General features: G+C 37.7%; 1 protein-coding gene across 1 annotated transcript; it reads right to left on the bottom strand.

Annotated features, from left to right (window-relative positions):
- Positions 1-8,539: 8,539 nt before the first annotated feature.
- Positions 8,540-11,752, bottom strand: LOC109931721 (putative C->U-editing enzyme APOBEC-4). The gene is made up of 2 exons (XM_048602032.1): positions 11,608-11,752; positions 8,540-9,739 (listed from the first exon to the last, which is right to left on the bottom strand). Exons 1-2 carry the CDS (start codon positions 11,750-11,752, stop codon positions 8,610-8,612), a joined length of 1,275 nt encoding a protein of 424 aa, XP_048457989.1. The 3' UTR covers positions 8,540-8,609.
- Between the last annotated feature and the right edge of the window lie 1,435 nt (positions 11,753-13,187).

A 13,187-nucleotide genomic window follows, 5' to 3' on the forward strand; every position in this document is an offset into this window, starting at 1 on the left:
AAATATGATGACACATCAACAACGACAGCATGAGCGCTTCCACTTAACAAGGAAGGAGTGATAATTGGGGCAGGATTGAGGTGGTAAAACAATACAGCACATCAAAAGTTAAAGGCAATAATTATGGATTTAAGTCACTGTTATAAAGTTATGTTTTGACAGTGACTTAGGGTAGGATGCCAGAAAGAACAGGGCTTAGTTGAACCTGAAACCAATTACAATGCAAGCACATAGTTTGTGGTTTTCTGTAGCATGCAATTGTGCCATATCTGGACACATATTGAGATTTAACTTGTTCAAGGGCATTTATACCTTCTTAGGTATAGTATGAATTAAATGCATTAATGCATATAATCTTGGGAGTTCAGTTGCTTTGATGCCAACAGAGAAAGATTGCCTCTTAAAATCATGCATCAGAAAAATGTCTCAGCACATTACATTCTACCGGCACAATGTATTGCAGATTTTCCAAATGCATTAAAGCTTTAAAAATGATGATATTTTAAATCTGGTCAATATTGGTTCTTAAAGATGAGAAAAATGCAAACATCTGTGCAATTGAATACAACAAAATAAAGAAATGCATTTAAAGAATTGCTATTTCAGAGGCAAGAAATACTTAATTCCTGATGATTTGAGTAAGAAATTATTAGCAGAGTGAGAGTTTAACTGAATTTTGTTTCAGACCATTCTTTTTTTCCAATCCACCAGACACTAACGCACTGAGGAATGCCAGCTTGCTTTCACAGCACCAGGTGGAGCTAGTGTCTCATTTGAATGTATGAATTGTGTGCACTTGGCTGTGCTAATGGCAGCGTCAAAACAGCAACAAGTAGATTGTTGCATCAGTTGAAAGCAGGGAAATTTATTTAGTGTAAAGTGCACAATGACACCAAGTCATGCACTGATTGAACACTTACCTAGAGTCTCATTCTCATTGTTACAGTCCTTGCACAACCATAAAATATCTGGCCATTGAGTCAATGGGAGGTGCATCATTTTCTTCAGTTGTTGCAAATGATTTCTGCCCCCAATATTCCTCCAAGGAAGTTGTTGCCTGAGTTAACGTCCACCCAGTTGATAGACTGCACTGATATTGCCTTTCAGTCAGGTTCCCTTCCGGGAGTGGATGGCATAAACTGGTTGCCACATTTCTTAAACTTTACGACTACACTTCGAAATGTATGTCATTGGTTGTAAAACATCCTTATGTTGTAAATGACAATTAAATAAATACTGGAACTTTTCTCCATATAGAAGGCAATGTTGGAATGTTTCCACTGCCTCTTGAGCATTATCCAGAGACCTGTAAAAACGTATTAGCAACTTTTTAATGCAGCAAAATGTCCCAAGTGTTTCAGCAGAAGGTGAGAGTGAGAAGTTGTATGGACTAAAAAGCCCTATATCCCAGTTAACTACTACCTACACAAATGGCAATAAAAATATTCGAATTTCCCTTGACGTCTCTGCATAAGGGAGCGGGATATTGGTCAGGAAATGCACTTATATTACTGTTCATAGACTTCCTGCTTGAACTATTGACTTCTCCTGTTCAAAGTCACCTGGGCAATTTGATTGATATTAATGGCTGTTCCCTTTGGACCTGTGTTGTGCAAAAGAAAAATGAACTTGGATTTCGATATTACAACTGAATTTATTCCCTCATCAACTGAGTTACAGACCTAATTTTCAATCTTATTTTTCCTTTTCAGACAATGAAAAACATTGGTAATTTGTGCACTAAACTCAAATCAGATCAGGTATGTTTTTACACTATCATGAAGCTTTCTGATTTATCAATTTAGTGTAGTTCGATTGTCTTTGTTGCTGTAATAGGAGACTCTTACTAAAGTAATATGGTTACCTGAACCGTCTAGTTGAGGAGACAAGGGAGCCTTTGTGATCTGAATTGTTCATGACAAGCCACCAAACTGTTAAGAAGACCCACAAAGCAACTTTCAATCGAAATCCTTGTTTAGGGAGCAACTGTCACTGCTGCTTTGATGTTCGATCCAACTCTGGAGAAATTGATTGTTTTTGTTTCTGCATTTCAATAGCGAGGTGTCGTATGTTTGCCTGCCCATGTCTCCTCAATAATTTTCAATGTGCTTCATTGTCAATCATGCTGTGTAAATAGGTGGCATTCTACCAGCCTTGTTGGACAAGGGTACAGACATGTGCTAATGTTACTAGATGAGTAATCCAGACATGTGAGCCTACTGTTTAAGACACACAAATTCAAATCCCAGTACGGTAGCTAAAGGTATTTAAATTCAATTAATTCGTAAATTTGGAATAAAAAGCTGGTACCAATAATGGTTACTGCAAAGCTCCTCGATTGCTGTGAAAATCTATCGATTGCACAAATGTCCTTCAAAGTAAGAAATATGCTGTTGTCATCCAGTCTAACGCGCAGTTGTCCAGAATGGCTGCAATGTGGTTTACTCTTAACTGCCCACTGAAATTACCGCAAATGCAGCTGTGTGGAATCAGAACATAAATATCAATGAGGGATAAAACTGGACTGACCACCTGGCACGTATCTGGCCATCAGATAACCACAATGGCACATCATGCCCATTCTATCCTTCCAGTCTGACTTACTATTATCCTGGACTTGCATCAACGTTAGAGGAGCAATAGTCTGACATAGTCGTATTCACTTAATCATGCCTTATAAATTCCAGACTCTCACATAACTACCCTGCTTCAGTTCTTCCCCGCTGCCAGGACAGTTCCACCAGAGGTGGTGGCACATGGGTGTGCAGTCAGAAAGGAATGGTCCAACAGTTCACAACATTAACTCTGAATTCTATTGCTGAGAAACGTTTCCATGAACCATCAAAATCTATTTTCAGTCCAACAACTGCAAATCTTCTATTTCAGGATTTCCTTTTGGCACTGGGAAGTGTCCTGGCAGTGGGGGAAGAACAGAAGCAGGGTAGTTATGTGAGAGTCTGGAATTTATAAGGCATGATTAAATGAATACGACGATGTCAGACTATTGCTCCTCTAACGTTGATACAAGTTAATATTATAAATAGGAGGCACAGATAAAAAACATGAATAGCAGTGTATGAAGATAAATGTATCTGGGACTAGCTCCTTCAAATGCTTTCCTCTCTCTCGTAATCAACACTGTGCAAAACAACCATCATGGTGAGAAATGCATAGTAGTGGAGAGGCTGAGAGTGGGCAAGTAAATTAACATAATCTATTGGAAGAACACAATGTATTTCTATTGAAAAAATTGCTTGATTATCACTTATTTTAATTAAGAAAGAAAAATTGACCTATTGATATATTGACTATAAAACAACAGTAACTTTGTTTTAGTTCTAATTTATGAAAGACTGAAGATGTGACTTTTCAAAAATTTTCTCTGTGTAACCAAACCACAAACTCAAATTAACAACTTGGCTGCACTTTCATGACAGTGTGGTCACATTGTGTTTTTGGTCATGCTCATACATGAAATCTGAACAGGAGTTTGTTTTACTTTAGTTATTCTCCGGATCTGGGTGTTATCCATTTCCTAATTGCCCTTAAAGGTCTTAATTCCACAAAGCAACCTGCTACTCTACTTAAAAGGGCAGTTAAGAAGGAAACATGCAGCAAAGATCAGATCAAGCAAAGACAGATTTCCTTCCCCGGAGGACACCAGTGAAGTAGTTCTGTTTTAAGAAAATCTTACAGTTTCAAGATCACTTCATTCAAATACCAGTTTGGTAACTGAAACCAAGTTCTCAAACTAGATTATTGTCTGAGCGTCACGATTGCTAATCCAGTTACTTAATGACAACAGAACCCTCTTACATAAATGTAAAAACTTTTCATGTTTTTGAGTAAATTAAAATGCTTCACAAAGAACTACATTGGTTAAAATGTAGTCAACATTACTTTATACATAACACAACAGCCAATTTGTTGGTAGGAAGAATCTTTTTATAACATCTTTTTATTATTTTCATTGGATTTCTTTGAGGGATAAATGTTGGCCCCAGAAAGAGCAGAGAGTTTCTTAATTTTTGTTTCAAAGTGCCATTGAATATGATGCCCATTCTAAGCAGGCATTTTAAAGTCTTGTGCAATGCAATTTTTTTTAACTGTAACTGGGTTGTTTGTGTGAAATTTTGAACCAAGGCTCAATCTGCTTTTGAGGTAGGTGTACAAAGAATCCCATGGTACTATTTCAACTGTACTTAGTGTACAGCAAGTATTGGCCACTATAGTTATCCCTTGGCTAAGAACATTTGTTATAGTAAATAATAGATTATCCAGTCACTATCACATAGTTTTGCATTGTAAAGTGTATTGGAGTTTTGTGAGTTTAAAGGAAAAAATTAATGGCAGGTCTGTTTCTGTTGTTGTAAAAGACAACACTTGAAAGAATTTGCTGACCTTAGGAAATAAGCTCTACCCATCAATATCGAAAGGAGTGTTCCTGGTATGTGTAAACCAGTGTGTTGAAGTTGCTCAGTTGTCTCTAAGTTGCATACTAGAATGTTGCAGAAGCAGTAATGTGTAATTATTCATAAGTAAAGCCTGAAGCCTTGCAAAAGACAACCATGTACCTCAGATGTAATGTAACAATAAATCTTTTGCTCAAGGTTGAGCCTTTCATTTCCTGAAGACTTTGTGTGGGCATAGCTCCCCCCATAGTCTCAGTAACTGAGACTAATACCAACCAGAAGGATTGGTGGCAGAGATTCTCCCCAGTTACAACATGTGTCATGAGGCAACAAGTCAGCAGAAACTGAGGAATTGCAAGGATTTTTATCTTGATGTAGTTTATCAGCCTTATTTTGAATTAAACAGAAGTCTATCACTTTAATATTTGACCAATGTCTGCAGCCCCCAGTCCGCTCCCCGTTGTATTTTGGTAACATTTACTTTTTTTCTAAAATAGAACAAGTTAAAATATTGCAGCAGTCAGCTATATTTCACTCCCTACAGTGCTGACTGGACTGTGAAGCCCTGCCAAGAACAACACAGACAATGGGGAATTTTGGTTTTGAGGCATCAGTAAGTCACAGTCTTCATGAACCATTCCGTACTAAAACCAGATTTAGGCACAGAAGTAAATGCAAATACAATTGGGTAACTGCTTCTTGAGTTTTGTCAGCTTCAAGCCTTTATTAATTATCCACATGATAACTGAGTTAGCGTTATTCCAAAGTATAACTGTAGGAAATCGAATAAAAGACTGTCGGACTGGGACTGGAAAAACTTTAAAGTACAGCATTTTTGCCATTCTGTCATCTGTAGATGAACTCCTTTGTTATTGCATTTTCCCTATAACTTCAGCTTCTTATTTTCTGACTTGAGATTTTTTTAACTCACCCAAATGAACTGTGTGTAATGAATAGAATACCTGAACGCTGTCGTGTCTTGCGAATACGTGACTGTTTTCCACTTTATGTGCATGTACCCAAAATCAGGTCCTTCAGTTAACTTGTTGTGAAGCCCAAATCAAATTGTTTGCAAGCAGGTTTTTGAAACCCTTTGTATAGCCGTAGAAATGCGCTTTTGAAACAAAAATTGTACCGTTTATTTCTTGTCTGGTATCTCTGTTGCAGTCCAGCTCTTAGATCATCGAATCAAGGGCACAATGTTGTTTAGAATTTAAGAAATAGTTTCTGTTGTTTATTTGCCAATTTCCTCTGCTATCCCGGAAAGTCATGTAGAGTTGGTCATGGGCCAAGATCGAACTTTTAATCATTTCCTCAATTGCATTCAAATGGCGTTATTTGTATATAGCTAGAGGAAAGAAGGGACGGAAGAAAAACTGTATCAGAGATAGTAGGAACTGCAGATGCTGGAGAATCTGAGATAACAAGGTGTAGAGCTGGATGAACACAGCAGGCCAAGCAGCATCATAGGAGCAGGAAGGCTGACGTTTCGGGCCTAGACCCTTCATCAGAAAAACTAGACGGAGCTGGGTTCAGCAGCAGGGCAGTCGGACCTGTAGAGAGGTTTGACTTGGGTGAGGGGAAGGCGCGGGAGTAGCTGGGAGGCTCTCAAACTTTGAGGACTGTTTTACGTCAGTAAGAGCACATTAATGTCAGTTTTGTTTGTTCAGTGCACAACAATAGTATAAATGATATTAGTAGAGAAGATTTAATTCCAGTACTGATAATGATAATCAAGACCACAAAGAATTAGACATATAAAAAGCAAAGTTTATTTTTTATTCTGCCTGAGGATCAATCTTTAAATGACCTGTTCAGTAACCTCATAGCTACAGTTCTTCAGATTTGTGCTGCTGCCCTGCATAGATACAGTACCATCATTTCCAAATATCTCCTCTTGGTAGAGTGTGTACTTCTTGACTGACTGTCTCACTTGAGTCCACAGGACACAATGCAGTGGAAAAGATACCACAATGCTGAGGGACGTTAGTGCAGGATAAAGAGAGCTGTAATTTTAACAGCAGAAACTATTGTAGTGTGTTTGGTGTGAGTTCAAACCTTTGTGGATGTTCTCCTGAAAGCTGATCTTAAATTATAGAATTTTGCTGTATCAATGAAGGACACAGCACACCTTGCCCAGAATGTGTAAAATTTAAAACAAACAGTATCGGCAGCAATGAAACAAGAAAAATGAAGTCAGTGATGTGAAACAGATTTGTGTGTGGAATAAAGGTGCGTGCATTTGGAAAAAGGAACAGTTAACAACTTGTGATGACAGGTGCTGAAACAAAGTGATAACTCACTGCATCACCTCTAACCTTAATAGCTTTGGTAAAAGTTTATTGTTTTGACATTGTATCTCAATTATTGTCAGAAGCTGTGATGAACTGTGCGCAGCTGGATGAGACTAAACAAATAGAACAAAGATTGTGTTGAATAGGACTGAGAACTGAATTCTAAATGTTGTGAGCACAAATTGATTGCATTAGTATATTGCCTGCAGCAAGTCTGGTGAATTAATCAGTCCAGATTAGTCTTCCTCTATCTGTCTCCCAAATAGCTAACTGCAGTCTTTCTGCAGAAAGAACCAAGATTTTGCACCTTGAATATTTGCTGACTTCATGAGCGGATTAGGGTTAGACTTGGCAAGAGTCCAATTTAAGGCTACTATCTGGAGTTAGAGACAATGGGATTGCATTTAAAATAAAATTGGCTTTATAGTCATTGCCATGTTGATGTAATTGCAATTCCCTGTGTTTTAAACAACTTAATAATAGTCTCAACTTGACCGTTCCAGTCAAAGTTGTGAAACGGAATCTATTATTTATTGGATTATCCCAGTTATTGGAAGAATCTATTGAAAATCAGAATTATTTCCTTGGCTTTAAGATGACTTTATATTCCTATTAAAAGCAGATGATGTCTTGCTATGAAATAAAGCCCAAATCTGCTCTGATCATTTTGAGCATGGCCAGTGCAAAGAGACACAGCTTTAAATTCAACCTCAAAAGAGCACCTTATTGTGTGAAGGCTTTAGGACCTTTGAGTGATCTTTCTATGATGTCACTGATCGACTTTCCACATGGCATAAATAGCAAAGCATGGGTGGAACTGAACAGACTAATTGAAGAGAGTCAGACATACAGATGACCGTCTCTTAACATTGTGACCATAAATTCAGAACCTGGTCAATCTCAGATTACCATGTATAGTTTTATGTGACAGAGTCATAGAGTCTTACAGCACAGAAACAGACCTTTCGATCCAACCAGTCCATGCTGAACATAATGTCAAACTAAACTAGTCCCACCTGCCTGCTCCTGGCCAATATCCCTCCAAACTTTCCTATTCAAATACCTATCCAAACGTCTTTTAAACGTTGTAGTTGTACACGCATCCACCACTTCCTCAGGAAGTTTATTCCACATGCGAACCACCCTCTATGTAAAAAAAATGCCTCTTACATCTGTTTTAGAGTCTCTCTCTTCTCACCTTAAAAATGTGTCCCCAAGTCTTGAAAATCCCCATCTTAGGGAAAAGACAACTGCCATCAACTCTATCTATACCTGTCATTATTTTATAAACTTCTATCAGAACTTCCTCCACTCCAGTGAAAAAAATCCAAGCCGATCTAACCTTTCTTTATAACTCAAACCTTCCACACCTGGCAACGTCCTGGTACACCTCTTCTGAGCCCTCTCCAACTTGATAATATCCTTCTGAAAACTGGGCGACCAGAACTAGACACAGTATTCCAAAAGAGGCCTCTCCAATGCCTTGTATAACCTCAACATAACTTCCCAACAAGGCTGATAATATATTTTTATTGTTTCAGAGCTTGTACTCTAAAGTGGAAGAACAATATTTAGTTTCATTAAGTGTCTTCCATAATTCGCTGGATTTGTGCATAAAACCAGATTATTTGAAATCTGATGCTTGGGGACTTAAGGTATTGTGGGTGGGGAGAGAAAAGGAAAGAAAATTGAGATTAAAAATTGAAACTGTCATGGCTAACAAACAAAGTTGAACAGGGTTGACAGATTTAATTACATATTCCATTGTATTTCCTGCATAGAGTTTATGAAAAAGCAGTGACGATGGAATTTATTGTAACAATTGGTGGGCCTCAGTCCTGTTTAAAAGAGATTTCATTTTCATTCAGAGATTTAACTAGTTTGAAAGAGCTGTTTTTGTCAGCTAATTCTTTCTTGTAGGTTTTTCTCTTTTCCCTGTCTTCCTCTGTTGCTTTGAATTGTTTGTTCTTTTCCTCATCGGAGATTCCAAAATTTCAACTGTTTCAGTTACTTGAATGTTGCGTGGTGCTGAGCTTGTCGGTATTTTCCATTTGGATATGTTAGGTATGTTGAGATGTCTCACAACATTCTTTGGTTTCATGTTCTGTTGTTGAAGTGGCTGTACATATAAAGGCAATGGTAGCTTCTTTGTGAGATTCATGTATGGTTGGAATAGTTGGTATGGAGCTATTAACATCATTCGATTCACAATTCGAGGTGGTATTTGTGAAATAGGATACACATCCGTCTCTGGTGGCTTAAAATCTTGCATTCGACGTTGCTTTGGTTGGGGTACTACATCTACGTAAGAAGGGTTAACACCAGTAATGGCAGCTATCTGATGGGCATTGCTGAGGTCTGCAAAAGCTCTTTCAGGCAAAACTGAGTTGCAAAGAGTTAGCTGTGGCACGCCATTTACAAACCTGTGAAGAATTGTCAGCCATGTCCCACTGCTGATGGGATTGAGGGTTACTCTCGGCCAAAGTGAAGCCAAGTTATGGAGAGCTTCTCTATTCCACCCAGATTCAGAAAAGTGATCATCCGTATGGTAGAATGCAGAGAAATAAATGTCCAACCTTGTGCTGGGAAAACTTAACAAGAAATCATACATTTTGGTTATACAGCAGTGGTTTTTTTCATTACAAGGGGTGTAGTTGGAATAGATAGTGATGTAAGCAATATCTTCGTAGCAGTACAAGAGTGCATCCAGATAGCCATCCACGTCAAAGAAGATAGATTCTGGATGAAGTTGATATAAAGTACAGTTGGTTACTTGTCCTTTCTGCACTAAAGTACCAGATGATAACTTCAGTTCATAGAAGATCAGATGCCTGTCAGATTGTGGTTGAGCAGAGGGAAATCCAAACGTTTCATAAAATTCAATGTAGGAAACTCGTGCCCCTTCCCCAGTTTTGATGTGACAGGGACATTGTGGACATCTTTCAGTGGAATACAGCCAGTAGTAAGGTTTCACTAGTGTTCCTTGAGGAGCAATATATTCTTCATAAGTCATTGTTATGATGGTTCCTTTACCTCAATTTTGTTGCAAAATCATAATCACTTAAGGATAATATATTCCTGAAAGAGAAGGTAAAATGGGTGTTGACTATAAACAGAACAGGGAAGATCTGTAAGAAGGCAAAACTATGAATTTTCCAAATTTGGCAGAAAAACAGATCGTGACAGATCAGACCTTCTGTTAGAATGTCTTTTTTTTTCATTTTTTCAGATCTTTTAAATATCAGATGTCCAGCATCTGCAATATCTCTTTTTATATTGGCTATAAATAGAAGATAGTTACTGATAACTGCAGTTGGAAAATTAGAAATTTCTTTATGTAGTGGTTAGAATCTGGAACATATTTCCACAGAAAGTGTAAATTGCTTGGATGCTTTCAAAATGAAAGCAGCAAATTGAAAAAGAATGCAGGGGTACACTGGGAGAAAGAGATGAGGGCAATGGAATTGGAGGGGGCACACCAGACAGAAATGGTACAACTGGCTGGGCTGACTGGCCCGCTTCAAAACTGTAACAGGGGACAAAGCAAAATTGCACCAGAAACAAACCTATAATTGCAGCAAATTTACTTCGTAAAAACAACACAAAATGGCATGAGTACCCATTGTATCCTTTGCACTTTTTACGTGATTAAATTGGCATGGTGGTGCTTGTGTTGTTCCTCAGTATTAATCTTTTCAGATATTTTCAGGGCACTGAACAGGTTGAGAAGCTGTTTGATAGTTAAAGTCGGCATTTCTGTGGTGAAATCTTCAGGAATCCATGCATACAGAGTTGGCAAACTTTTATGTTCATCACCATTGAGAAGAGAATTGAATGATCAGTGGCCATGCCATTTTTAAATGCAGACTTGCACTCACAATTACGTGGATTTTTACATACAGTCACAAAAGGAAATATTTTACTCAACTGGAATTTCTGATGCAAAGTTCCAGCATTGAAATGCAAAATTCACTAAACAAACTATTATAATTACCCAATACATTATTGCTAGAATTTGTAACAGTTGTGCTCCACAAATATTGCTCAATGTGCTGAAATTCGTGTGCAGTTATAAAGCCTAGAGCCATTATAAGTACATACCGGTGAATCCATTGTGATCTGAATATAAAACTATTGGATACAGCATGAAAATAATAAACTTAGGCCATCAGGTGTAAATCTACATTCTCCAGCACATGTAGCATATATTGTAAGCATTTACCTGTAACCAGGAGACCCAGCTAAGGTTCATCATTGTTCTTCCAGCACTTGCATTTTTGATTAATCCGAAATATGGAATTTATTCCAAATGTTGGACTTCTGTTGGTGCAAATCTACAATAGATCATGCAAACATATTTTTCTTCGACCTGTGATTATGTCCATTTGCTTGGTAAGTTGTTTGTTACTGAGGGTGTGGCAGTTTTGTTTATAGGCAAAGTGAATGGATACGGACTCCATGGCAATAGTGTTGAGACTTTCTGCTGGGTTACAGTTCTTCACGAAGACTGTATGTATTTCCCACACTTCTGGCAGATTTCCTGAATGCAATTTAATCATCATCATAAAACCACAGGGTTGCAGTTACTAAAATCATTGAATTTGTCAAAGTCAGAATGACAAGCTGAACACTACATTGTATTCAACAAAGTTCACAGAATAATTTGTGTTCTTAGATGTTGTCAGGTTGACTGTCAGTTACAAAAGACTGACAGGCAAATGAATGGATACTGAGAAATAGTGAGAACGAAGGTTTGAGCGGGTTCATCTATTTTTGAATGTGAAGATTTTGATTCATCCATTGTTTTTCTGCTCAAGCTTTTGTCTTCTGCCTTAAAAGGTGGCAGCACTCACGCTAAGTCAGAGGATTTGCTAAAGGGTAACAAGAAGTGAAGTACTTACAAGAACTATGTGCCATATACAAAAATGTTATGTTGGATACATCACTATCATTCCTGTTTATGAACCGGTTACTGTTATGTTTGTAGCTGTTTGCGTTGCATTGTTCAATCACTGGCAATTCGTGCAATGCTGAATCTGAATGCATGGTTTTGGCCAAAGATACTTCCAATAATCTTATTAAGCTTTTGTAAATTATGGGGTAATATTGGCATAATATATGAGATATAAATATTAAATGTATTTCAACTTATAATCCACATTGATACTTGAAAGTAGAGTTGTAGGAAATTTGATAGCGAAGTGTACGTGGTCTCATTAACAGAAATGAGTAGATAATCTTTGAGGGTGGGATAATTATTCATCTGGAGAACTACCCTCCTCTTTTCACTCAGAGACAGGGAGTCTGTTTAAAGTATTGTTTGAAATATTGTACTTTCGACAGTGCAATATAAGTTGGCACAGTAATGTCAGCTGAGATCATGTGGTAAAGTTCTGAAGTAGGACTGAAAATTTGTAAGTCAGGCAAGAAAGTTATCCACTAAGCCAAAACTTGTAACAGACAGATGCTCTCATGACTTATTAATGAATTCAGTATTGTGCATGTATTTTAAAGGTCACCAGTGGTGGAATGTAAAAAGCAGCTTAGTCACTTTTCATACAGAAAATTTGTATGTCTCAGTCCCAACACTAAGTAAAGAAGCAAAATGATTTGATGGGGGTGGTAAAGGTGTTTCAGCTTCTTTGCCTTCAGCAGTTCAATACCCATTGGATGCTGCTCAGTTGTAAAGTGATTCAATTCATGTGCTGGCTTTTGGTCTTTTGGAGATTCCGTTTAGAACACAGCAATGTAGTGTCCAGTACATCAGCCTGCTGCTTTGATAATCTATCCAAACTCAATCTTCATTTTAAACCCCGTCATTGATCTGTGACAAAATAGTGAAATACAAGTGGAACACAGTGACTTTTTTGCACAAACAGATGCTGGGAAGTTAGCCAACTGTTGTAAAAGAGACTTGCTGGTTTCCCCTGTCAATAAGAGTAACCTTCTAATTGTTGTAAAAGTTGTGTGTGTCATTCACATTTCATGTTCTAGGTGCTCACAAAAATTGAAAGTTAAAACCAGCTCACTTGATAATGGGTCTTATTGGCTGCTAAGGAACTGATTCACCTCAGATCAAGTGCTGAACATATTCGGCAAGATGTGCACAGGAAGTGCCTCAGCTGGAGCAGCCCATTATGGATATAACAGAGAACTAAGTTTTCCAGCTGGCATTTAGTAATAAAATCTATTGGAGCAATCTAGAAGATAATTTGACTGGTATATGATTGCGAACAACAGGAGAAAAATGCACTTCTGTAATCTTATCCTGTCAGCAATTTGTTATCTGTGGGATTAAACCATTTACAGGTATTAAAGCTAAGACACAATAGTAAGGATTCTTGAGAGTTATTGAGTTCAGTTTCAAATGATACAGCAGAAGAAATATATTCATGCCTAGAGCAAACCTAAGACAAGATTTTTGACAAGCTAACTGCCATTTAGAAAATTAATGCATGTAAACATTCTGCTTTGTGGATGT

The sequence above is a fragment of the Rhincodon typus genome, chromosome 10, assembly GCF_021869965.1.
Source record: "Rhincodon typus isolate 14 chromosome 10, sRhiTyp1.1, whole genome shotgun sequence".
NCBI lineage: Eukaryota > Metazoa > Chordata > Chondrichthyes > Orectolobiformes > Rhincodontidae > Rhincodon > Rhincodon typus.